Source organism: Pogona vitticeps, chromosome ZW-PAR (genome assembly GCF_051106095.1).
Source record: "Pogona vitticeps strain Pit_001003342236 chromosome ZW-PAR, PviZW2.1, whole genome shotgun sequence".
Taxonomy (NCBI): domain Eukaryota; kingdom Metazoa; phylum Chordata; class Lepidosauria; order Squamata; family Agamidae; genus Pogona; species Pogona vitticeps.
Genome location: NC_135800.1, coordinates 6,118,233 through 6,145,692, shown reverse-complemented (window position 1 = coordinate 6,145,692; position 27,460 = coordinate 6,118,233). Strand labels below are relative to the sequence as shown.

The following is a 27,460-nucleotide window of genomic DNA, read 5'->3' as shown; positions in this document are numbered from 1 at the left end:
GGCGTTTTATGAGTGGCCATTATCACATCACCTAGTCTCTCCATGGATTAGCCTGCCTGATGCCTGCGTTTTGCTTTCAAGTGTCCCCAAGTCTTGCGCACAGTGCGAGGCAATGTTAAAAACTAAACAGGCCCTTGAAAACCAAATTATATACGGACTAGAAAACAAAAACAAAGCCATTTGTTACCCTACCGCCTTGTGTCGTGAATAAACACAGCAGTGGAAATAAAAGTTTGTCTTAGACTGTAGACAGGGAAGGGAAATGATTGCTTAGCAAAATTCTAAGCAAATGAAGATTTTTGTCACCAGGAGTGTAAAACACGAGGAAGGTGGTAGGTAGGCTAGCAGCATCCTGTATGAAGTATTTCCAACAAAAAATATAGCAATGGAGCAGGGCCTCTGAGAATATATGTAATGTTTGGGAGGTTTTGATGGGTACAGAGACCCAGAAGGCAATGCATTCAAGTGACGTGAAATGGGCAAAAGAAAGGAGGGGGGGTGTATTGGTTGCAATGTTAGATTAGGACTCAGGAGACTGGGTTAAAACCCTCTCATGGAGTCATGAAACATACTGGGTGGTACTGGTGATCTATCTCTCCCTCTCTCTCCTACCTTGACCTACCTCACAGGATCATTGTGAGGACAACAGGAGAGTCACAGGCCATGTCTTGAGCTGCTGGCTAGGGAGTTAGAAGAAATGTAACATATAAATAAGTACAGTATATTGAATGTGGCACTTGGGGAGTCTTCCCTGGAAACAAAGGAGAGAGCCAGCTGTGCTGCACATTTTTGTTTGCAAGCTTGGATAGCATCTAAGGGCCTGGTGTGACTCAGAGGTATCGAAGCACGACAACAAGTGCCTTTTCACATATGGGACACCAGCTCTAGCCCTACCTAGGAGGTATAAGAGCTGAGCTTTTCAGAAGGGCGTGTAGAGGAAAGTACAGGACGTTGGCTGCTCTTAAGAACCTACCTTAATAGCCCTCAAGCAGGTTTAGGCTCAAGTCTTCTCTCTCTTGTTTAGATCATTGATTGGTGCTGGGAAATTGCAGGTGCATTTTTGTGTGTGTCCCTTTCTAAGACTGTGTGGAGTTTGTACTGCTTTATAATGGTTGTTTCTGGGGGGGGGGCTTGCATTTTTATATTGTTGTACAATGATTGTTAGTGGCCTTGTTGGGAAAGGGGAAACTTTCTGGCCTACCCAGGGATGTGTGTATGTGAGGAGGAAGTAAGGTAATGCTTAACATACAGCAGAAAAGGTGGATGTGCATTGCCAAAAGAAAAAAGAAAACAATCCTCTGAGAGATGATAGCAAATTTCATAAAGCACTGTAGTCCTGGCTAATTTATGGGTAGAGATGCAAAACCAGGAACAGTTTTTATAATCTAAGTATGATTACAATACATCTTTCCTGAATGGGGAAGAGAGCATCCGGGTGACCTTTGTGTCTTGTTATGAATCTGCTGCCCAGGTGCTGTTTACAGTGGAGGATGAGCAAGTTCCAAGCCTCTGAACCCTAACCCCTACCCCTTCTTGGTCTTTATGACAGAATGGGACTATACAGCTGGTCAAATAGGGGATGCTTCCAAAGAAGTAACCGCCTTTAGGCCACTAAAAGAGGCTACAGAGCTGCCTTAGAGAAGCATCCCCAGCTTACTTCACTACATTGAGACACATTTGTCACCTTCTGGACCATTTCCTGTGTTAGGAAAGCTTCTTTTGAAGTCTTTTGTAATCCCTCTTTACTACAATGAGTAAGGAATCCTTTTTATGTACTTGTTGACCTAGGTCCTTGTGAGCATGGTCTTTTGGCATCTTTGCAGAAAGACAACCTGCAAATACTGGAAATCAATCCCTATATCATGTTTTCTCTAATCTGCATGTGGAAAACGGTTGCCATAATGCCCCAATCAAACACAAAACAAACTTGGTGTTTGGGGGGGGGGGAACATAGGAAAAAGTCTTGCTGGCAGTGACAGCCCCTCAATTTTCCGTAACAATGGACCAAGCGAGATGTCTTTATAGAAAAGAAATTACTAAAAGCCAGAAGCAACCTGAGATGAACTCCTAGGAAGAAGGAAGCAACACAAAATGATTTATGAGAGATTTATATATGTCTCAACCACCGAGGCACCAGCTACAGCAATCCTGCCCTCTGGATCCTTATTAATTTATGAGACATATCCTTACCAAAGATAACAGTTAAAAAACAAGGTTGATGGGTTACATATTCTGCCTACGGCAATTTGCAAACTGTAAAATTTGGGCCAGTAAAAGACTTTCAGCCTACACGCCACCTCGCAGGGCTGTTGTGGGAAAACTGTTGGAAGGAACAGAGCCACGTAGAGTGCTTTGAGCATCCCCGGAGAAAAGGCTGGCATAAATACAACAAACATCAAGAATATAAGTGAAACGTACGCCTATAACCCTTTGTTTGTTAAATCTCAAAGAAGTCTATCTTTAAAAAGACCTTCAAAAAGAGTCTAGGAGGATTCCAGAGTTACTAATTCTATTATTCATTCCTGCTCTCATGTTTTCAGGAACTGTCCAGCATGCAAAAAAAAACTAAAGAGATTCTACTTCTTTCAGTACGGAGATAGAACGACCAAGGGTGGGGCTTCACCTGTTGGATTTCTCCAATGATGCCCCTGCACAGGAGCTGAGGTGGGAGAGGAGATGGCAACCTTGAACAGATCGCATTGTTAAAATATTAATAGGGTGGAAGGAGAGAGATGGCACAGCCTGAGGGCAAATTATTGTTCTGCATGCTCTTGGGCATGAGTCTGATTCAAGCTGAGACCCTGCCCCTCTTGGCATAGCTGCTGCCTTATGAACAGAGGAGCTGTGCAGATGATGGATTCATAACGGAGAGAAATCAAGCCGCAGGGGAAAGAGAGGAGCCAGAAAAATCACACTCCTATTTTTTTCTGGGAAAGGAAGCCCTTTAAAAGCGCTACACTCTGCTATACTTTGGGAAGGTGTAAACTAGCTTCCTTCAACCATGCCCCTTCTGGGTATGATGGACTGCAAGGCCCACCATCCATAACCAGCAGTGGCCAGGGTTGGTGGACATCGTAGTCCATCACATTTGAAAGATGTGTGATTGTGGGAGGCTGCCTTAGAGTAAAGACAGCCTCCCTCAGGCTGAAATATAGCTTTAGGCTCTGAGGTTGCCAACACCTTATCCCACCTAGCTGCCTTGTGCTTTGTCACCTGTAGCACCCCCCCCCCGTGTGCCTCAAGGGGTGGAATGTAGCTTTTCAGGTTAGCAACGTCTGCAGATACTGTACTGTCTTTTTACCCGTTGCCTGACCAATCCGTCCAGTTCTGTACCCAAAACAACAACAAAAAAGGCAAAAAAGAGGTCACTACAAATGAACAACACACTCCTTTTTTTGAGAGAGAGATGGAGATGTATTTCTCTCTTCACCTGGTGCGTCCCTCTAAGGACAATAGAACTAGACCTGGCTTGCCTTTGAAAAGCGAAGGAAAACAAAGAACATCAGCTGGGGACAGGTCTGATTAAGGCTAGAACCACAGCAGTGGTGTGGGTGTGGATTTAACCCTTCCTTCCCTTGCTATAATTCTGAGGAATATCTCAGCTCTGAACCAGATCCTTGCTCTGAGATGGACAGGTCAGAGGGAGCGTATCTCTCTCTCTCACACACAAACACAATTACAAAAGAGGGTGCTAATTTGCACAAAATTGCATAGGCTGATTTAAATGGACAGATGCAAAACTGAAAAATTATTTGTAGGGTTTAAGCAGAATTACAATCCATGTCATTCAAGCCAGGGAGACTGTGACCCAGGAGGGCTTTGTGCTCCTGCTGCTGAACATTTATGTTACACCATTCTAGCAGTTGGATAGCACTTCAGGGCTCATGGCATCATCCTAAAGAATCTTGAGTTTTCCAGCAGTTGTCAGAGAGGTCACTGGGTTTGCTGCAGCATGTACATTGAAAACAAAAGGAAAAAGAAAAACGGGTCTGGTGGTGCCTTCAAAGGTTTGTTTCAGTGTGACCTTTTTTTTGGGGGGGGGGGGGAAGAAGCAAAATCCTCTTAGACCCATGATTTGGGAAGAACTAAGAATTGCCTGCTGTAGTTCCAGGGAATCCACTGGGCCTCTGTAGCAGAAAGGTTCCCAAAGGACACATCCTAATATTCTGTATTTTGGAGCTGTGGTGACTAAATTGGGGTCAAACTGCTACCAGTCTTTAGTGGGGATCATTTCCAGGCACTGCTTGTGGTGGGTGGTCAGCAACAAAGTCTCCCCTCTCCCCCCCCCCGCTTCTTCTTTGAACCAAATTTGGACTAGCAGCCCTCTGAATAAATGGCACCTTTCAAAAGAGGACACCTCCCTTGCTGCACTATGAATAGAGAGGGTGGTGCTTTATCTGAGCCAGTGGTTCCCAGCCTTGAGTAAATTTGACTGCAACAGGCTTCCTTAATCCTAATCCAGTACTCTACCCTCTGGGTCCCCAGGTGTCCTTAGACTGCACCTCCCAGAAACCTCTGACCAGCACAGCTGGCGGTGCAGGCTTCTGGGGATTGTAGTCCAAGAACACCTCGGTTACCCAATGGTTGGGAACCGTTGAACTAAGCAAACCCTAGTCGGGAGGTACAATAAATACCTGTTTTGAAGGTGGGGCTTCCATCTTGACCAGAACTGAAGAGGAAAGCCTCTGTACCTATTGCGAACCAGGAAATCATTTGTTCTCCCCCCTCTAGCAGTTGCTGTTTATGTACCTTGGGACAACAATCTGGGCTCTTTTAAATGCAGGGATGGCATTTGATATGAAATGTAGTTTAGCCATTGAATAGACATGGTGTGAGATTTCTGAGCCATCATCTACACTCCCCCCCCCCCAAGTATGTTCCATAAATAGTAAGGTTGCCGACTTTAAAAAAAGGCAGAATAGTTTTGTGTCATTAAGACCAGCTGGAGATGCAGGAACGAGGCCGAGGGAAGCTTTCCCTTCTCTTAGCCATTCCCATCAGATAGTCTTCCATTACGTACGCAGGACCGGAGCCAATGACAGAGATCTGATCACGTGGGCAGAGATGTTGACGGAACGAAAAGAGACCCCCCTCAAAATAGAACATTTCTCTGTTTCACAGAAAGAGATGCAGGAGGTGGAAGTCAAGGTGATGGACAGCAATGACTCTGAGCACTAGAAGACCTTGGAAAAGTTTCTTTTTAATTTCGGGGTGACTATAAGTCCCAGAATCCTTTGTGGCTAACTGGCTATGCTAACTGGCGTATTCTGAGAATGGTTTTTTTTTTTTTTTTTTAAGTAACATTTCCAACCTCTGGGTAGCTCCTGTCTTATTTCAGGCTTTGCTGGGTGAGTTTCTCCTGTTCTGTTTTGAAAGTGATGCCAGCTTTCCAACTTCACCTTCAAACACTATAGCTTTGCCTTTAACTACCTGTGGAGCGGGGATTATAGAGGGAGGTGTTATCAAGGATCTCGGCTTGCATATGTTTTGAACTATGTGCCGCACACCAAGCATGTGTGGAGAGATAAAAGCTGATCCACAGGGTCTGCCCTCTTTCTGTGCATGTGAATGGCTGAGGCTTTCACACATGCGGTGGTGTGGAACTGCCATACTTTCTGAGCCATCAGACACCCCCAGGCCCACTCCTGATGACTCACGCAGAGAGAAATTTTTTTGCCAAAAAACAGGCCTTCAGAGACTCTCTCACTCTATGCTCTTCTTTTGGCTGCCTACCGTAAATGCCTGGGCTATCTCAGAGCCATCATCTTTTGACTGCAGGAGAGACTTCCAAGCAGTTTTGGCTGCAGTTCCCACCATTCCTCCCCATATTGGCTGTGCAACAAGGGGATTCTGGGTACTGTAGTCTAAAGCAGGAAATTTTCCCAGCTGTGGTATGTGGCTTCAGTAGTTAGGAGTGTTCTGTATCACGGCCGAGTGACTTGTAGCATCCTGATTATTATTATTTAGGTGATTAGAAAGTATCTATTTTAATTTACTTTTGAATAATAAGAAATTAATTAATTACTTTTTCGAAACCTGCAAGTAGCAAGTAACTTCTTTCATTGGGGTCTTGGAATGGTTACTGTAACCAATTACTTTTAAATCTGCTTTCCTGAGCTCTGATGAGTGCTAAAATTGCTGAATTTTTTTGTTTTTATCGTTACTCTTTTCTTATAGAGCAAAAAAGGCCAGTTACTTTAGCCTGCACCTGGAGATCGAGTAATTGATGTTGACATCTCAAGTGATAAGACCCCCACAATCAGCAAGAGGTAAAGTGTTTGCTTGGAATCGTAATAGCTTTTAGACACAAGAACAAGGACCTAAGATGGTTCAGAAAGGAGTCAAGCTTAGCAGCAAACCAAATATTTTGACCAACAGGCCATATCCAGTCATTCTCTCGCTTTCTCTTTGTAAAAGTTACAATCCTGTACATGCTTATTAGAGCCACCACCCCAAACCAACCACCTTCTAGAATTATATTTGTATATCTGTGTTGTTGTTATGGGCCATCAAGTTGCCCCTGACTTTTGGCAACGCCATAAAGGAACAACCTCAAAAATGTCCTGTTCTTAACAATGCTGCTCAGTTCTTGTAAACTCAAGCCTGTGGTTCCTTTAGGGAGCTAACCCGTCTCATTTTTCATCTTCCTGTTTTCCTCCTGCCTTCCACCTTTCCCAGCATTATGGTCTTTTCCAGAAAATCATGCATTCTCATGACATATCCAAAGTGGGACAGCCCTCAGATTTAACATGTTTCCTTCCAGGGGTAGTTCAGGCTTGATTTAATCTAAGACCCACTTGTGCATTCTGTATCTATACGGCCACCAAAAACTAGCTCTCAGGCTGGGCAGGTTTTAAAACTGGCTTTTAAATTCATTTTTCATCTGACCTTTAAAATGGCTGTTTTATTGCAAATTAAAAAGACATTCCCAGTGGGCAAAAGAGCAGTTAACAAATTACTTCTAATCAGTAACTAATAAACGTTGGATGCTCCCATGACGGAATTGCATCTCAGCCCAGAACCAGGTTATGGTCCCTGATCTCAGTTCAGTAAACTGTCATTGATTTCTTCTTTTTCCTGCTAAGGATGACACTCTCCAGGGGGAAGACAACATTATTATGGATTTTCTTCCTTGTGGTCTTATCGCTGGCAGTTTTTGCATACCTGGACAGGTAAGAAAGAAAGGGGAACCTGATCTTCTGGAAATCTCCTGGAATTAACTGTTCATGCAAAAAAACAAAACCAAACCTCCAGTGTATGTGGAGGGGAAGAAGGCGAAATTAAAAGAATGGAAATTTTCATTTAAAAAAGCAAAAGCAAAATGTGCTGCTTATATGCCACCCCATAGTGCTTAAAGCACTCTCTGGGTGATGTACAAGTTAATTATGTAGGCCCCAACCTTGGGCCTCCAGACGTTCTTGGACTTCAACTCCCAGAAATCCTGGCCAGCAGAGGTGGTGGTGGTGAAGGCTTCTGGGAGTTGTAGTCCTAGAACATCTGGAGGCCCAAGGTTGGGGACCACTGATGTAGCCTACGTACATATTGCCCCCCTCCTCCCATGAGCTGGATACCCATTTTGCTGGCTGGAAAGGATGGACCACTGAGTAAACCTTGAGCTGGCTACCTGCAATTAAATCCTGGGTTGTGAGCAGAGTTTGGCTACAGTAGAGCAGTTTAACCACTGTGTTACATTAAGAAAACCTCCTGGGAACTTGGAAGAGTTAATGTTTGAACTACACTGTTTCCCATCATCCCCCTCAGCTAGCCTAGCGTTCCAAGCTCAGGTTCAGACCAAAGCTTCCCATAGTTGCACAGACTACTTTTAACAGATATTATACATTTACAGAAAACATTCTGTGTGAGTAATCTCAAAAAACGCTCTCCTCTCTCTGAGCTGTCAGGAAACGGTGAGGTTGCCCTACTCTGGTTTCAGAGAAAATGCATGTGACTATAAAATGTGCAGTATTGGTAGAGATGTAATATCTTCCAACATGGCCTGATGAAGGGGACTTGTCCACAAAAGCTCACGTTAAAAATTATAAAAGTTAATCTTTAAGGTGCCACCATGTATTTATTTTCCAACATGCATGGACTACTGAAACCAGTAGCATTGGATGGGTTGTTCATACCTTTTTGATCAATCAGAATGTCCCATTGTGCTTGTTTTGGTATGGGTGGACTTAGCTTCACTAAGGAAAGGAGGGGCAGAAACACAAATGGAGCCTTTGTCTTGTGCCAGAGCTGAGGTTTCTTGAGTGAATCGGTGGTGGTGGAGAATGCTTGTGGGGGCTACGGCCTCAGCCACATCCCTCCTACCAATGGCTAAAGAGATGGCTTGATGGTGTTTGGTTGTATTGAGCTGATATTCAGGGGCACTCTTCACCTCAAAGGTGTTGACAGTGTAGAGCTGTCAGGAATCGTGAGTAACTGTTGACAGATAAATCCTCTATGAATTTATGAGATGTACTCATAAAGCCATCTGTGAAGTTGATCATGCAATCTTCTCTAATCAGAATTTGAATCTGTAGTGCGCTCTCTCTCTCTCTCTCTTTATCTATCTATCTCTCTCTCTCTCTCTCTCACACACACACACACACACACACACACCACACACATCCTGCTTAATCATGTGGATCCAAGCATGGATCTATTGGTTTTCTTGCAGCGGGTGTGGGGTGGGGTGGGGTGGGGTAGGGTAACAAGTCAATCCACTTGTTAAGAAAAGTAGTACAGCATGAAAAATAAAACCCATTAAGCTGCTATTTTGTTTGTTCCTCTCTCAATAGGGACAGAACGTTAACATGGATGTACAATGCTAGGTAAGCCACTGAGGTTAATTTTGCCTACTCCCTCTGTGGTAAGCAGAGAGGAGGGAAGCTTTTGGTCTCACGATTATCTGCTCCGACATGTGGCGCCTCTCAGGCAGAGCTTGGAAAAGGTTCTTTTTCAGACGACAACACCTAGAACCCACCCACCCCAGCCTACCTAAGAACTGCAGGTTTCCTATTTAACATATTGAGCCATTAGATCCACTTTGCCTCTTGAATACAGTCTGTGCTAAGCATTTTTTTTTGCCCTATTCACAAAATGCCAGGGTTCCTGTACATGGTGCATACTTGGCATTAACAGAGGCTCTGGCAAGGGTGGGGATGGGGAAAAGGCCAATGAATCAAACCTAGCAGGGCAGGATCTCGTAGCAAGCTGGGAATTGTCGTCTTTTTTTTTTTAAGAGATGAAACCTTTCCAGCTGATGCTGTGTCACAAGAGAAGAAAAACATCCGCTGCTGTTCCTCTGCAAAGACAATGCTGTTCTGTGGGTGGTTCCTCTTAACCCTAACCCTCCCATAATATACCGTTCCAGTGAGGAGGTGCACAGAGTTCAGCATGTCTTTCTCTAGATTTTTCAGGGAGGTAACCCTGTTCGTCTGTTTCAGCACGTTTTATATATATATTTAAAAACAAACAAAGAAACCCAAAGTATTCGGGGAGAGGTTTGTCTGCCCTTTCTCCCTTCAAGTCTTCAGCTTTTGTGGCTCTTTGTGCACTTGAAAACTCTACCCTTTTGCTCCTAACCTTAACCTTCTCCCTGTCTCAAGTGGAAAAATCTGTGGAGGGAGGGATTTTTTGGGGAGGCAGGCAGAGAGCTGGAAAGAAGGGAAAAGGGGGAATTTTTGTTCTGTGGACAGTTTTCATTTTTTAAGGAATAATGGGTATGTGAGGGTAGACATAGAATGCGAAGTTTGCATCACAGCTAGATGAGATACCCATGATTGCAGAGCGTAGGGGCTGTTGTGACATCTGTCATGCTCCGCCAGTGGTCAACTTGGGGCGCTTACACTGTATGTTGTCACTTCCTCTCCTCTGCAGGGCCTAACCGACCCATAGGCAAGTAAGGTGGCTGCCTTGAGCAGCTGACTTTGGGTGGGGTGAGTGGGCAGGAAGTGGTTAGTTCTTTACTCTGTGTGTGTGTGTGTGTGTGTTTGTTTTATACTAGAGATGGCAAGAGGAACTGGTTCGATTCTTCTGCCTTTTATGACAAAGTAACATGCCTGGTTTTAGAGTCTATGGGCCTTGATCTGTGGACATATATGCTCTCCCACACACTACATGTTGGTCCTCCTCAGGTAGCAAAATGCCTTAGGCTGCCTTTTGGACTACATCTCCCAGAATCCAAGATTTTGCTATAGCTGTGCTGTCAGTGGTGGTGGTGGAGCATCTGTAGTGCATAAAAGGAACCTTCTACTGCTGGGGGGCTTCATTCATGGGATGGTTGAAGGGTTCAGATTACATTGCTGTCCATTTCTGTGCTTCGCATTATTTCTTCCATGTGATGCTTTTGGGTCCCCTACCCTTCCTCCCACAAGAAAGAAAAGGCGTAATAGTTGCAGAGTACCTTTTGGTGCATAAGATAAGGAGTCATCTATCTAAGAGTGGCACCATGGGTCTGACCATTGATCCATTTTGCCAAGGGCCATTCTGTTTGACCAGGAAAATAACTCTCTGGGTGTTCCCAGACTAAAATTCCCTTGTAACGGAGAACTTCCAGTGACTCACCCTGAAAGCTTCTATTTGCGAAAGAACTAAAGGAGAGAGAGAGAGGGAGGGAGGGAGAAAATGAGGGGGGAGTGTGTGCCATTGAGATAGCTTATACCATCTTTTACAAGAGCCACTGTGATGTGATGATTAAAGGGCTTGACTGAACCTTAGAAGATCTGAGATCTAGCTAGTGTCTTTTTCTCTTTGTCTCCGCCTGACCTACCTCGCAGGGTTCTTCTGTGGATAAAAATTGGGAGGAAAAGAAACATGTACACTGTCTTGGCTTCATGGAGAAAAAGTGGGACGTATGCTACAATTCGTAATCATTGTCTTCATTATTCTGTACAGGAGCCTGAAGATTGCCCAGTTGAAAAACCAGACATATAAGTGGCTGGCTGTCCCCGATTGGTCTGGCTCAAGGTAAAACGACTTGCATAAAGGTTCAGATAAAACTGCAAGCCTGAATTCTAAAGCAGCCAGACTTGCAGGTGGAAAGAGAAGTAAACAGGAGCAGAGACCGGTTGCCCTGCATATTTGCACTGATGTGCAAGGCAGTTGACCAAATGTGTTTATTTTCTTGCTCTATCATCTTCTGCATACTTTCACTTCACTTATACCAGGGCCCAGCACCAAGTCTGAAAGGCAGTTCTTGGGGAGGGAACCCTGTACATTTGTTGGCCTCAAGAGAAGACCAAGATATATAGATAAACACATTTCTGAGAAAAAGCATTTACGCTGACAAAATGAAGCTATTAACCATAAGCAGTATTTTCCCCCCACACTTAAAAAAAATGCAATCGCTAGCACTGCAATTGCACTGTTTAAATTAGTGGCCAATTAGCCGCTTCCCGTTCCACAGTGACCAGCCTGGTGGTCAGTTTCTGTTCATAAAAAAGAGACATTTTTTCTTTGCTAAAGAAGGAAGGGATCAATTGTCACAGCTGCTAGAAAAGGGAAATTAGGAGGCTCTTTATTAAAGAATGTTATGCAAGGGAAATTATTTTGCTTCTTCCCTTGCATAATTATTTTGCTTCTTTATTATTTAATTTATTTTTGCCATCTTGTATCATATTATGTTGTTGTTATCTTATACAGCTATTGTTTTTATGAATTTTTTTATTAAGTTGCCAGAGTAGACTTCGGTCTAGATGGGTGGGATAGTAAGTAAGTAAGTAAGTAAGTAAGTAAGTAAGTAAGTAAGTAAGTAAGTAAGTAAATAAATAAATAAATAAATAAATAAATAAATAAATAAATAAATAAATAAATAAATAAATAAATAAATAAATGTTAAGCTTTGCAGGACAATCCAGTGCTATGTTCAGTGTCATGGGAAACCACTGCAACCACTTTTGTCCATTTGGGAAAGTGGATCTTACTTTCTGAGGATTACAGCTCCCATCATCCCCAACATGCATAGTAGCCACAATCTGTGGCGCTTGGCAGATTCTGAGAGGCTGCCTTCAAAAGCCGTAACGTCTATGAGCAGAAGCACCTTTTTCATTTTAAGCAGGAAGTTCTGCCAGGCTACAGTTTCCTGTTGTGCTTTTTTTTTTCTTTTTGCAGACAAAAATATGCAAATAAGGAACCCAAAGGGCTCTTGATGACAGACTGGTTTGACCCAAGGTAAGAAATGCACTGGGGGGGGGGTCTAGTGGGGAGGTGAAGGGGGTGAGGGGAGAGAAAGCACTTTCAATGCAAAATCATGAACCTCAGCTGCATGTTCAGAAGGAGACCATTCAATTCTATTAACTCCCTTTGAAATCTAGTGGTATAGTTAAAGAGAAGGAGTCACAGAAACTTAGAACTGTATGGTCATGAGGGTCCCCCCAAAGGTCATTTAGTCTGGCCCTTGCTGATGCAGGAAATGTGTAGCTGAAGCAGCCCTGACAGATGACCCTCTCTATGTGTTTAAGAATTGGAAACAAAGGAGAATGTGGTGACAAGACCATCTCTAGTTCTTCTAATCTTCCACAGTCCAGACCAACACCTGAAACTGCCCTACTTCTGCCCCCACCCTCACCCCTTTTGGAAATCATGCAACGAAAGCCATTTACAGACTGAAAGTAATCCACTACAGTATGCAGCTCCGGAGAGGAAGGCCACTCTCCCAGTGGCCAAGTATAGGTTCAGGCAGTTGCAAGCTCATAAGTAGAGTAGACTGCCCTCTACCCTGCAGGTTTCATTCCTAAGTTATGGTTGTCTCTATCAGCTGTTAACAGACCTGTTCACTAAAATGTGGTGTTGCAAAAACAAACCCCACCCCACCCCAAAAAACTGCAGAAAGTTACTTTTAAGGAGGAAACAGCTACAGTAGAGTTCTGAGCTTCCACCACCAAACTTAGTTTACTGTTGTAAGTGTTAAAAAGTCTTCACTCTCTCACATTTAAAAAATCAGTCTCTCAGGAGCTGAACCGTGGGCTTCTATGGACAAATCTGTCAGTTTCTCCAACTTGCAACTTAAAAAAAAAAACAGCTCAAGTCCTTTCCATCCTTGGTGCAACCTTATTTATTTTTTCAAAATAATGGTTGAGAACTTACTTTGGGTTACCATGGTGTGTCCTGCTTTGTTTCATATTGTTAAGTCAGATTTGTTCAGATTACGACTTTGCATATCATATCTACCATTTAAAGGTCTGTGATGACCAAAGTGAATTTCTCATCCATCCATCCATTCATTCCAAATAAGAAGACATTTTCAAATTCACACAAGCCCCGCCCAACTTTCCACTGAGGCTGTGTTAAGTATTTTTCACTTGTGCATCTTAAAACTTTGTGCCAAATGGGGATTACAGAGTGAGTGGTACTTTGGGAGCTAGGCACCTAGATGTACAACGTCTATCTGCCTGAGAAAAGTCTGAAGAGTTAGTCATTCATGACAAGCTAGTTTTTGATCTTCTTCCCATACTCCTAGTTCCAGTCTACAAACCATGAACTGAAGACTTCCCCATGACTACCCCTTTTATGCTGGGTGTTGGGTGCAAGCTTGAGGAAGTCCAACTAGAGCACTAGCAATCCTGTATTGAGAAATCCTCTCTCACGAAAAAGTCCCTGGAGCACATAGCATGAGAGGTAAAAAGTCACGTCATCATGTCTTGCAACTCCCTAGACAGTTTATAGTGGTATATTCAGGATGCAACATCCCGAATTCTTGCCCAGCCTATTGCTTTAGAAGAAGAACTTCCTACAAATGGTTCATACAGTTTGCATGTTGCATTATTCATGCAAGAGGAAGTTCCAGGCTAATGAAAATAAATAAATAAATAAATGTGAGGTTGGGTTTTTCATTATTAATGCGGTTTGTTCAGTTTATTAAGAACATCAGAAAGAACTGGCTGCATCAGATGGAATGTTCTTTTAGTCCAGCCAGTGCACAATTATCTGTCCAAACAGGGCCAGCCAGATACTCCGGAGAAGACTTCAGACTTCTTAAACAGTGCTCTGTTATCCTTGTCCCGACTGCTTAAGAGTATATACTGCCTCTAAACATGGAGGTCTAAGGGCTGTCAGCGATTCAGGGGCTACTCTGACTTTTCCATTTCATTCACCAAAGAATCTTTTCTGGTTTTGCTACAATAAACCCAGTTTCTGTGTTTTAACTGCCTATCATAAGTGGAATTGTTTATTTTATTTTTTTTTTACATTCTCTGCCTGGAAAACCCTGGAAAGGGTCGCCACAGGTCAGAAATTACTTGACAGCACATGATGATGATGATGATATTTATTTTTTTCCATTTTGTATACTGCCCTTGTATGATAAGATTAAGGGCAGCACAAAATCCCCCATTAAATAAATAATGCATTCAAAATTATATGCAAAGAGCATCTGGTGTCATTCTGTGCCAGGAACAGGTGCCCATTCTTGTCCTTACAGAGCTGAGAGGAAAGTAGGAGGCGTGGCACTTGGACGAGCTGGTTTTGGAGCCCAGTTCTGAAGTATTTATATTCCCTCTGTGTGTGTATGTGTGTGTGTGTTTGTGTCTATGGAAGATCTAACTTCTACTGGAAGACGAGGGGGCTCTAAATAGCTTGCTAAAATTAAATGCAGGCAAGGGTAGCCGGAAAAAAATGTTTTTAATGGAGGATGTTTTTGGAACATCTGGTTCCACTTAGAATAATGTATGACAGAAGTTTTGTGTTTCCTGCTCCTCACCAAATAAATGTTTTAACATGATTTTGGACTGCTGTGCCCAAGGCTTCAATTCAGAAAAAGAGCCTCTGCCCGTGCCTAACTGGACACATATACACCCTCTCTCGAGGAGTGCATCTTGACCGTTGGCAAAGAAAGGGTGATATTTATGGGCATTTACTATGGGACATTTGAGGGACCTGATGCTTGGAATAAGTTGGAAAGACCATTCAAACTAGCAAAAGGAAAGATGTTTATGATAGGAATTACTTTTCGCTCCATAAGACCTTTCCATAAGACACACCAATTTTTTAGGAGAAGAAAACAGGAAAATATAATCTGTTTTCTTCGCTCCATAAGACGCACAGACTTTCCATCCCCCTGTTTTGTGGGGGAAAAGTGTGTCTTATGGTGTGAAAAATACAGTACATCTTGAGATTGAAAGATATGGCGGGGATGATACTGTTAGCTACATCCCTTGGAAGGGAAGCGGAAAGAAAGAGAGAAAAAGTTGAGACCTAGAGTCAAACTAGATCATAAGAAGATTTTTGTATACTCTGCAGTTAGCCTATGTGCCTTACAACAAGGTTTTTTCAAAGATACTAGCCTCAGCCATCAGGCTTGCAAAATAAGTTCATGCTTAACTTCCAATGACTAACCAGAAAACAAAGTACTGCTAAGTGCAAACTAAGACACTGTTTCAGGGGAGCACCGATTCTAAGTAAATGTTAAGCATAATCTGTGGTTTGATCCTGAAAGAAAAAGAGGAAGGAAAGTCATTCTGGGAACATCAGTTTAGATCAAGAAGCCTGACGATGTATCCGATGTATCCGTAGGCAAGAATCCACACAACTTGCTCATGCATTCTCTCTCATTGCTGCTCCTTCAGGCATGTCATTCCTTGTGCCGGCGTGCATGGTTGCACTTTATTTCCAACAATGATTTCATCACACACGGGCCCAGTAGCCACATCTTTTGGCCCCTGAGCATCCTTAAATTCCAGCCACTCCTTAAATACTCAGAGTGATGCTTTGTGAGGAGCGAGGGGTGAGGGAATTTTTTTAAAACTTTCTTTCCAGCTCCCTGTTTTTCTTTTTCTTTTTTCTTTTCTTTCTCCACCTGGACTTCTCTGGAGTTCAAGAAAGAAAGAAACTTGAAACTCCACAGAACTGGTAAACATGTGGTGTTATCACCCGGTTCACATCATCTCAGGAGACAAACCAAATATAACCCTCAATGTTTACAGGAAGTCTCAAAGCAGATCTTCTGATCAAACTACCTGTGAAACTTTCCTACAGTACTGGTTGTTAGAAACATGACATGTTGTTTCAAAAGAAATGAAAGCAGCTTGGGCCCACTAAATAAAAGTATTGTTATGAATATGGTCATACCCGGAAGATATCTGTAAGCCTTTTCTTTAAAAGTAATAGATACAACCCAAAGCAGCAGCACCTCTTCCAAAGCCTGGGGATATGAGTCATAATTAAGCACAAGTAACGAACTTGACCAACCCTCTTCTATACACTAATGGTTCAAACATGTAGATAAGGGACTCTAATGAAAAACTATCTCTCTTTTCCTGCTGATAGCAAAGACATTATTTCACCTGGTATGCGTGGTAGCCTTGACAATGCAGGCTTGGTGCCAACGCCTTGCAAAGGGGACCAAGAGTTGTAAAGTATAGCACCAGGAATTTTTACTCTTTTTTTTGGAGGGGGGGGACTACAACTGTTGGGGGATTTGGGGAAGTGACATCCAAATAAAGAGCAATGTTTCAATGCTCTGGTCGAGCTAGGAGGGAAGGCTGACCATGAAGCCAGTCTCTTGCTAGATGGGTCACGCGGTTGTGCTTATGGCACAGGAGCTGTGAGGCAGTAAGAAACCAACAGTGATTTTGTGGTTAGGAAAGTCATGAGAACCAGGTGTGTTGTAATAGCTTACATCTTTGCCCAACCCTGGGGCCCTTCCGAGGCTGCTGGGTGACAATTGCCATCATCCCCAGCCATGCTGGGCAAATATTAACAATAATCATGTGCTATCAAGTGCACCCTGACTTATAATGACCCTTTCCAGGCTTTCCTAGATAGAGAATACAGACGCCATTCGTCATTCCCTTCTTCTGAGGGAGCCCTGGAACTGTGCAGCTTGTCCAAGGACGCTAAAGCTGGCTCTTCTCACAGGAAGCTCCGTGGGGAATGGAACTCCCAACCTCTGCCTCTTAAACCAGGGCGCAACAGCTGCCTTAAAGCCTAAGAATGTAACCTTTTAAAAACAGGTCCTGGCCAGGCTGGCTCAAATGTAGGCTCTGCCAGTTGCCATCTGCCGGGCACAGGGGGAAATGCAAGTTTAGGAGAAGGAGTACTATCCTCGATTTATACCAGAAAGGAGCCGTTTCTAATCTGTTGCAGCAGAAAAACAACACAGGAACCTTGCAACGGGTTTCAAACTAACAAAGTTTTACAGTATTTGGCACCAGTGCCCCTTCTGCATTATTTCCACCATTAACCTCATGTTGAATGTGTTAAAAAGTGCCAAAAAGTAATGTTAGTTTTGTTAGTTTATTTAAAGATATTTATTGGATTATTTATAAGGTTGATGGATCTGCACTCTGTTTGGCTGCTGTTTACATCTTAGCTCTTGGGTTTGTGAAATGGGGTTTCCCATCCCTTCCTGTCCCTGAAAAGCCCCTTTTATCCCTGAAGTAGGCTGGAGTAGTAACTAAATGGAAAATTGAACCTGGACTTCTCTCCAGTCCAACCTCTGGACTGGATGTCTCTCTCTGCCTCTGGAAGGTCCTCCCCAGGTATCTTTGACTCCTTCCTGTGCTGATATCCTTTTGGCATAAGGAACCATCTTTTAAATAGACTGTTCTATGGTTTAGACCTGTTTAATGCTCTTGGATGTATGGGTGGGCTTTTTAAATCTTCTTCTACATATGATTGTAGTAAATAGTATAATTTTTCTCCTTGCTAAACTGTCTTGAGAATAGGTTGAAAACTGTGAGACACAAATTAGAATGACAATGAAGGCTATCTGATTGAAATGAGCTACAGCCTGCAAACGGTTATTGCTTGTTTTTAGTCTTCAGGCAGCCCCAGTCCTTTTGTTATTTCTGTTGGGACAGGTAAATACAACAACCCCTTCCTCTGGAAAAATGAGGATTCTTATGATTTTATGATGTTCAGGCAAGAGAGAAGGTGAACACGTCCTATGCTTAGAGTAGGCCTTTGGCTGGATTTTTACCGTGTTGCACACCAAGCTTTTCTCTGTTTCGTTGCAGTGGGCGAACGGATTACCCAACCCTGACGTCTTGGTCGGCTCCCATCATCTGGGAGGGAACTTTCAAGAAATCGGTCTTGGATTTCCACTATAAGCAGCGCCGAATCACCGTCGGTTTGACAGTTTTTGCCATCGGGAAGTAAGTGCCGCCGAACAGCCTAGGTCCAGTATACCTTCTTCTCATGAGCAAGTTCCCCTCTGTTCTGCAGGGCTTACTCCCCCGTAAGGATCTGGTGGAACAGAGCCATAGGCCTTACTGCTAGTTCCACCTAAAACAGGTCTATTTACTCCATTGGTGAACAGTGAGTCAAGACAAACACGAATTTCATTGATTCTGTGGGTCTCTTCTAGCTGAGACAAGACTACTATGGTACCGTTTGCGCTCAGGCACTTACCTTGGTGGCTCCAGATATCTGCCGACTCTTGAGGGGGGTCACCTTCATGATGTGTCTCTGAATAATCTTCTGCTCTTCACCTGCTTGGTGCCGACCAGCCTGCCTCTTCTTCCTCTCTCTTTCTCCATAGGAAGCAGGCAGATCCATATATCAGTCTTTCTGCTGCAACAGAATAATGTCAGAATTTGCCCACTGCCTCTCTGCATGAGTCACAGTACTGGCTTTGCCTTATCAACCTTTGTTAGTGGGGAAACTAATTGTTAAGTATTTCTCTCTGTAGCAGTTACAGCAAGGATACCGGGGCAGATCCTGCATAAGGATTCCCATGGGAGTCCTCACTCTTGACTTATTTTTTAATCTAATGAGCAAGCATGACTATTCTTCAGTGCGACATGCCAGAAACTCTTGTGATGCCTTAAAATCTTGTTAGAGTTTTTTTAAAAATAGTGCTGCCCTAAAAATGAAAATGGCCTTTTAAAGTATGCCTTAGAGAGAGATGCATTAAAAGTGAAAGTACAATTGGAAAGTGATCTGTGAAGATAATTTACATTACAAAACCAAAACACCTTACGAAATCAAAACAACCAGTTGTTTTGGTATACAAAGTAACTGATAAGATAACAAAGTAGCAATTCCTTGAGTTTCATGCCAGTTTTTACAGTGAAAAAAGTAAACGATACGTTATATGAACAAAGACAGTAACAGAAGAAAAAGAAAAAGAAAAAGTAATTTTAATTGCCGCTTGAGTAGTGTTTACCATTAATATTAATTAACAAAGAAATACTGCAAATTGGTTGTGTAAACCTGTATTAAACAAATGAAAATAGCCATATATTCTATAATAGAAGTATTTACAGGATAGTGGAGAAAAAAGGAGAAAAAAATGAACGTTATTTTAAGCACTTTGTTTCGTGATAAGTATGTAGAGAAGAAAAACAAAGGTGCCATTTGGTTTATAAGGCTTTAGCCTCATTATTAATAGCAAGTGAGTTTTGAAAAGAGTATGAAATTATATATATTCTGTTATATTGATGAAAATAACGTGCAATTGTATTGTACTGTCCCACATATTGTATTGTCAGTGTATTATGTCAGTCTAGCCAAGGGAGGGGGAATTTTACTCCAACCTTGAAGGCTAGGCACTGGGCTTTTAAACAGCAAGCCAAGCCAGGAGCTTGCCAAGCCTAGTTTTTGAGATGCAGGAAACTGGGAGGAGAGAGGCTTGAGATAAGAAGCCTCCTGACTAAATAAGCACACATCAGAAAAATGGTGATTCGTTTCGAATCATGATTCATGAAGGCTGACAAACCACAAACAATGAATTTATGATTTTTTTCTAACAAACCGATTCGTTGATTCATTTTTTTAAACTTTAAAATCCTATAAAATGCCCCCCAGCACCTAGAGAAACCGAAGTTGCAGGGAAGCTTCCCCTGACTCAACCTCCGAGTTTGGTGAAGTTTAGATTTCGGACATCCAAGTTATAAACCCACACATTGGGCCCTAGAGGAAAATTGTCCCCAAGAATCTAGAGTCACCAAAATCACAGGGAAGCTTCCTCATCTCTCTTCTATAATTCTTCCAAGTTTGGTGAAGATTGGGTTTTGGACACCCGAGTTATACACCCACAAAGTGGGTCCTCCCCAGGAAAATGCCCTTTAGAAGCTGGCTTGAGGAAACTCAATCTTCACCCAAATTTGGAGGGATTGTAGAAAAGAGTCAGGGAAAGCTTCTCTGCAATTTTGGTGTCTCTAGGTGCTGGGGTGTGTGTGCATTTTATAGCCCAGCAAATCAAAAATTGCTAAAAATTCATTGATTTGTATTCACTGGGGCATTGATTCATATTAATACGAATGAACATATTAGTGGTTTTTGAACAAATTTAGTGATTCCTTTTTTAATTCATGCCCGTCTCTACTCCTGACCTTAAACATGTAGGCTTCCTATTGGTTGAAAAGTATAAACTCTGACAAAGTTTGTTTTGAAAAAATGACGTTTTACAAGAATATAAATACAGAGTTCTCTCCCAGAACTATAAAATTGAGAAGCATTATTTTCTGAAGGGAGTGGAGAGTCTGAGAGCAGCCAGGAGATAACCATGGGAACAACATAGCCATTTATTCCAACAGGCAAAGGGCTTATTGAGGAAATATTTTTCTGTGTTAACAACAGGCTTAGCACTGAATACTGTTTTTCACTTTGTATTTTCTTATTATAAGAACTCTGATGTTCTTTAATGTATTTTAAAGAAAGCTTTTAAAGCTTTTGGAGTTATACTGGTTTTTACTTTTAAATGAAATATTATAGAGATGTATTCTCTGCTTTTATAAGCTATGGGCTCCTATATTTTAATACTTTTGTATTTTGAGACAAACATGACTGAAGTTCTTGTCTGGATTTTGCATAGCTATAACCTTACAACTCAGATGTATCTTTTGACTTAAGTATTTGTCCACAGCTTAAGTTCAGTTTTTGTGATTTTTCAATATTTTAAGCCTACAGTCTTTGTGTAACTGTATGGTTTTTGGATTGAAATATATGTGCTTCCAGTTTTTCCTTCACAACTGTCTTTGATTATTTTTTTTTTTTTTGGACTTGCTGCTTTTAAATATGGAAACTAGAAATGATGTAAATAAATAGAATGTGTACAGAATTAACAGGTTCTGGAGTTGCCTGGAATTATTGCAACAGTGAAGACACATATAATGAGTTACTCAGATGAATTGCAAGATCTGAATTCTGATTTCATTCTGGTATTCACCCTTTACTGGGATAATGTCAGCTGTGACAAATCATAGGCTCTCTTCTCTTTGCCTGGGAGGTCTATACATTTCTGTGGGACTCCTGGGGGGGTCAGTTATCCTAATCTGGTTCTGACACTTTAAAGTTTTACATGACATAGGCTTTCACACACTATAGCAACCCCTTTTCACCAGCCGTAGCAGCTTGCAGTTCACAAAAGCTTCTGCCAAGTAAAATGCATTAGTCTTCAATATGCCATAAGTCTCTTTGTAGCAGAAATATTGGTGTAAAAATAGTAGCAGTGGGTTGGAAATCCAGAATTGTATTGGTGAGCACTGAGGGATCCTGGCTAAAGCATACTTTAGGTTCCTCCAAAAATAAAAATAAGGATATGGTAGGAAAGATGCTGTTTAAATGCTCCCATGTCTTTTCTTCCCACCCATTCCCACACCACCCCCTGCTTCTCAAGGTACCTGGACAAATACTTGAAGAACTTCTTACTGTCTGCAGAAACCTACTTCATGGCCGGCCACAACGTGATCTTCTACATCATGGTGGATGACCTCTCGAAATTGCCACAGTTCAAGCTGGGCCCTTTGCGGACGCTGAAGACCTTCCAGGTCAAACGGGAGAGCCGGTGGCAAGACATCAGCATGATGCGGATGAAGGTGATTGCCGATCTGATTGAGAGCCACATCCGCCACGAGGTGGACTTCCTGTTCTGCATGGACGTGGACCAGCTCTTCCATAGTGAGTATGGGGTGGAAACCCTGGACGAGTCTGTGGCTCAGCTCCATGCCTGGTTTTACAAGGCAGACCGAGATTCTTTCACTTATGAGAGGAACCCCGATTCGGCTGCATACATCCCTTATGGAGAGGGAGACTATTACTACCATGGGGCTGTGTTTGGGGGAACCCCGCTGCACCTCCTGAACCTCACCAGGCAATGCTATGAAACCATAAAAGAAGACAAAGAGCGGGGTTTGGAGGCCGTGTGGCACGACGAAAGCCACTTGAACAAATATTTCCTCCTCCACAAACCAACCAAAATATTATCCCCCGAGTATTGTTGGGATTACAAAATCGGAATCCCCTACGACATCCAAAATATAAAGTTATCCTGGATGCCAAAAGAATACGAAGCGGTGAGAAATAATTCCTGACTTGCAAAGAACCGGAGGTGCCGATAGGTTTGCTTCAGTTGAGAACCCGTTCCTTTCCAGGTCCGTGGTCTGTGCGGAGCAGAAATCAGCTACTGCCAAAATGTTTTCATTCGATAAACTGAAAGGTTCTCCTGTTCTCTCCTTAAAGAAAGAAAGAAAAGAAAAAAAGAAAAGTAATAGCTTTTTTTACAAGCTTGTACAAGCTTGATGTTAACAGAGTAATGTGTGGAAAGAACTGCCTGGTCTTTACACTGATCAGCTCTTGGACATTTAATCTCAGGAAATTGTGTTGATTGGGATGTTTGTGGAATTAAAACTGGTGTGCCACTTTATGGCCCACCTACAGTGGTGGTGGTATGGGCACATCAGCGTGGCCTGTGCTGGCCCAGAATGGCCACCGTGGCCCTCCTGTCAGAGGGGGGGGCTGGCAAACGAGAGAGGAGAGAGATGGCAGGCAGCCTGGGAGTGGTAGCCTCAAGCAGGCAGATGGGACCCCCATGAATGGAGAGAGGCTGATGACACTCACAAAATGTTGTAGCTGATGGAAGACTTCAGCAGAGGCTCTTAATCTTGTCCTGCATCCTGCCTGCTTGAGCTACCTGGTTTTCCACCCAAAACAAATGCACTTGATCTACCTAGAAAACTCTGGCAAAGGTGTTTCTAATTTCAGAATTGTGTTCATGTTCGTCGCTTGAAGGTCTGCAAACCACTTCTCCCCCTCCCCCATTGTTTGAAAACACACCGTCTTGCACACACACCACGTTCATTTCCTGAAAGAGCACTCCTTTCGTTACTTATAGCGCTGTTCTTTGGTTTTAGCTTCTATATGCCTCGCCCCCACCCCAACATTGTTTCATAAATTTTCCTTTTGCTGCTGCCTCCGACCAGGGCACCTTTAGCTGTTTAGTGCCTGCCATGCTATTTTCCCCACCCTGTTCGAGAAAAAAGGTGTTGTTTTCCTTGGGACAGTGTGGTGTGTGAAAAATGGGTAGTTTTCCAATTCATCGAGTCAGGGTGGTGTGCCGGTTGGACTAGGGCTCAGGAAACCCGGGTTCAAGCCCCCACTCAGCAAGGAAACTCAGTGGGTGACCTTGGGCTAGTGGTACTCTCTCAGACTGAGCTACCTCACAGGGTTGGTGTGAGGATGAAGTGGGAAGGGGAGCTCGCTGAAAGAGAGGCCATATATAAACACGATAAATACACGCCCTGTGGCCCCAACTGACTGACTTGGGGGACTCTGGGATTTGTAGTCCAACTAACTTCCCTCAGGTCTGGTCCATGTACTGTATTCTAAAGTTGCCCAACCTGGCTACCTACAGCTCTCCACTGCCAAAAGTGGGTTTTTCTAGTTGCTTTCTTTCTGATGGATTTTAGAGGAAATAATACGTCTTCCACCTTGCTGTGTCTTTTCCTCTGAGGGCACCTGAAGAGGCAAATACTTGTGCTCTTTTCGTGGAGCCTTAAATATTTCCCTAATTGTTGTCATGGATGCCCTGGTGGAGCCTCCATCTTCAGTGGCAGTCAACCTCCAAAGGGCTTTCCCCCTGCACTTCATGGCTTGCTGACTAAAATCCAGCGGTTGTCTTCAGTTCTTGGAGGGAAACCTCAGGATTTGCAGAGAATAAATGAAATTTTATGGGTTCCCCTCCATAAGATACAAATTCAGGAGGAGACACTCATATTTGATCCCCCCCCGTCAAAAATTTTTATAAATAAAGCAAAATCCAAAACTGAAGGTGCAAAAATAACCCCCTTCCTCACATATGGATCTGTCCTGCTGCCTTAAAATGCCACCTATGAGTAATATCTGAGGTAAAAATTTCTGTGGGGTGTATAATAAGACACTTTCACGCCCTTCAGAAACAGCTGTGGGGAAAATGTATTTTCTGTGGCAATAATTTTAGATTTTCCTCTCCTTTCCCCTCAAGAACGGGGGAGGGGAAAGGGAGGGATGTGTCGCTTCATGAAGGAGCCAAAATGATTAATTCATTATTTCTCCCCACCACCACCCTCTGAGGAGAATTTTAGACCCTCTCCTGCCTCAGAGACATAAAAGGATGAGCCTTTTTGACGAGGAGAGATTTTACATTATTATTTTTTTTTAAAAAACAGCACCTCAAAGGGCTTTTGCCAAAATTCGTGTCTCAACCCATTCAACAAATATCCTTCAGAAGCCCCATCAAGGAAATAAAGGAGGAAAAATGGAGTGGGTTTCTGCCATTTTCACTGGGGTGGGCTGGATTCTCCCCTTCCCATAGAAATTAGCAGGTGGTGGTGGTGGTGGTTTTAATAAAGTTTGGGAAATTTGTTCTCCCCCCCCCCTTCCCTGAGGCAAATATTCAGACACATCTGCCCCTCTCAGGATCAAGGAGGAGAAATGGAGGCATCCGCCTGAGAGATTTCCTGCCCCCTCCCCTCCCCCATCCTCTTTTATCTAATTTTTTGCATTTAAAAAATAGCAAATTTCCCCTTGCAAACCTATTTTCCTGATAAGCAAATTAGGATTCCCAAGCTGTCAACCTCATAGTCTATAAATACCTCAATAAGTCACAATTTCCCTTAATTTAGCCTTAGGGGAAAAGGGGGCTATATACTCCGACCAGGGATTTTGGACTACAGCTCCCATCATCCTTCGCCCTTGGCCAGGCTGTCTGGGAGATGTTGATGGGAAGAGATTCCTGGCCCACACTGTATCTAGGTTTTTTTCTTTTTCTTTTGAAACTGTTTTAAAAGCATTCAAAGGGATTCTGTTTCAATGGCTTTACACCTGTTTATCGCTGGTCCCCAGAGCTTTTGAGGCAGGGCCAGAGCTAAATATTTTTAGTAACTGAAATTGGCTTCGAAAGGAGGCGTAAGATGGAAGGGACGGGCAGAGTTTCCCATAAGTTACTTCTTTGGACCACGGCCCGGGGAGGGGGGGGGGATCTGAAAACCAAACCACCTTATTTTCAACCTTATTTTCAGAAACTTGTTTGCATGCTTACTTCAACCCACTTCCAGACTGCGTCATGAGACTTTTTTTTGTCTTCCCACACAGAAAACAAATATGATTTTTTGTGTGTGTGTGTGCGTGCCCTTCCTCCCCAGACAGAGAGTAGGCAATTTTGGACCGATTTATCTCATGTTCACCTGCATTCACTGTGGTTTGCTGTGCATATATAGCTTTCAAACAACACATGGTTTTAGTCAGACGTATTTTTCAAAGACGCAAATGGTTTTATGCATTCCCCCCCTTTTTTTCATTTACACCCCCTCAGAGGGAAAGGGGTATGTTGTCCTGTTGCTGGTCTCTGGAGGTGCAAAGTGGATATTTTTATAAGGAAGTTTAAAGCCAACATATATTTTTCCCCCCAGTTCTTGGTGACAAAATACGTACATAAGAACATTCCTGTTATGGGAAAACACAGAATTTAGCGGGGGGGGGGGGATTCTAACCAGAGTTCAAACATGTTCAATATTACTTTGAATTGCAGTTGCAGTTCAAAGGTTGTCAAAAATAATCATTTCCTAGGAGCACCATGGGCGAGGCTTTGCCTTTTCAATGGCTCTCAAGGCACGTGACCTGTTCGTACCTTCCTTCTTGTCCACCTGGACAGGAAGAAGCTTTTGCATGGTAATCCATAGAAGGGGCTTTCCTCCTTCCAGAAAAGCCACGGACCCATCGCCCTTTGCAGTCATGGCCCCTTTGCAATGGCAACGTTGCAGAAAGGGTAAATGTTTCTGGGCTTTTCATTTCCCCTTTACAGCTGCCAGACTCTTGTGGTCAGCATAGGTGCTGGCCGTGCTTCCTAGAGGATACTGGGAGTTGTAGTCCAAAAAAACCACATCCTCCCTCTCCGCTAAGATACATTTCACATTTCCTGTGGCACGCAATGTTCACTGCTCTTTTGTGGTGTTCCTATAATTCTTTTTGGGCTGTGGGGGTCCTACTTAGTTAGGCACATTTTACACCACAAGCTTATTGCATTTTATTCTATAATTATTTTTGGATGACTAAAAATGGAATTCTGTTTCTTTTCCTTCCTTTTTTTTTAAAAAAAAAGCACCTAACAGTAAACAAATGATTTTTTTGTTAACCTATAATGTTGCCAGTGATGCTGAGAAAATAAATAAAAGTCCTTATTTTGTTTATCTTACTGGGATCGCATGGATTTGTGGAAGGGGGCGGTGACGGGGAGGCCATGCTAAAGGATGAGATTCGAATTTCTGTCCCTAGCAAAAGGTTTGGAGGTTTAGAGCTAGGAGAGCAGAGCGGAGTTTAATTCAGAGGCAGGTCCTGGGGTTTTTGAACAGGCTTAACCCGAACAAAAGGTCGCCGCCATTGCTGAACTTTCTCTGCTCCGTCCCTGATGGCACAAGGACTTGAGCAGCACCCGGCCGCCCACCATGCTCGACACTTCTGTGCTACACAGTTTCGCAACAACGCGGACGGACAAAGGTAGCTTTTGAAACTCGGCAATGCCAGTGTCTGTCTGGACAAAGATGGACAGCGATGAATCAATGGGAGAAATGAAGGGGAAAGAAAAACCCTGGTCCTTCTCCAATGGCTTTCTGGAAAGACAGGACTTGCTTTTTCCTTCTTCTTTTGACACGACACCGGCTGGGCTTTGCCTGCAATTAATTTGACTCAATGAAGGGATCCGTTGCTGGGAATCGGAGAACAAGCTTGGTATCCCCTTATCCGCCCCTGGTTTTCTGCAAACTGCCACGACCTGGTATGAACCGCATCTGCCTGTTTAAACCCAGGCCCAGCGAGAGAAACGATTTTGAAGGGTAAAGGAAACGCCTTTATTGTTCTACTGTGTTTCATTTACGGTATCTCCTTCTATACCCTTACTGCTCCTTAATTTTGTCTCAGCATTGAGAATTTCTGAGCTAAATCCAATGATTTGCCCAAACACGATTAAGCTCATTGTACCCATGTGGAATGGTAAGTCAAAACTGATTCAGTGGGTCAGTTCTGTTCAGGATTAGGAACTGAATTTAGGGCTCAAAGATTTAGAAGGGATTGCAGCCCTCTTACTTTCTCATCTTCCATTGCCTCTGTTTCTTCCTCTATGGTCCTCAAAAGCTGGCAGTTGGCAAGGTAGTGTCAGAAGCCTGTTTTTTTTTTTTTTAATTATGACAAGGGAATTCTGGGACTTATAGTCACCCACCCCATATACAAGGGTTCTGGCATAGCTTAGCATGAGAAAGATGCCACCCAGAGGATGCTTTGA

The 27,460-nt window shown here is 43.1% G+C and overlaps 1 protein-coding gene and 1 long non-coding RNA gene across 4 annotated transcripts in view; one reads left to right on the top strand and one right to left on the bottom strand.

Moving 5' to 3' along the window:
- The window catches only part of GLT6D1 (glycosyltransferase 6 domain containing 1), a 32,922-nt gene that overhangs the window by 3,021 nt on the left and 2,441 nt on the right, over positions 1–27,460 (top strand). The window contains exons 2-8 of one of the 3 annotated variants that reach the window (XM_072984623.2): positions 6,178–6,269; positions 7,086–7,172; positions 8,787–8,819; positions 10,885–10,956; positions 12,100–12,159; positions 17,943–18,080; positions 21,548–21,828. In XM_072984623.2, the coding sequence (XP_072840724.1) occupies positions 7,087–7,172; positions 8,787–8,819; positions 10,885–10,956; positions 12,100–12,159; positions 17,943–18,080; positions 21,548–21,828 (670 nt within the window). In that variant the 5' untranslated portion in view covers positions 6,178–6,269; position 7,086. Of the gene's footprint in view, positions 1–6,177; positions 6,270–7,085; positions 7,173–8,786; positions 8,820–10,884; positions 10,957–12,099; positions 12,160–17,942; positions 18,081–21,547; positions 22,449–27,460 lie in introns of those variants that run through there. The other 2 variants (XM_072984621.2, XM_072984622.2) reach the window with 2 other exon arrangements.
- On the bottom strand, positions 18,636–20,993 carry LOC144585115 (uncharacterized). The gene is made up of 2 exons (XR_013539619.1): positions 19,708–20,993; positions 18,636–19,463 (listed from the first exon to the last, which is right to left on the bottom strand). It is a non-coding gene; the product is annotated as an uncharacterized LOC144585115 (long non-coding RNA).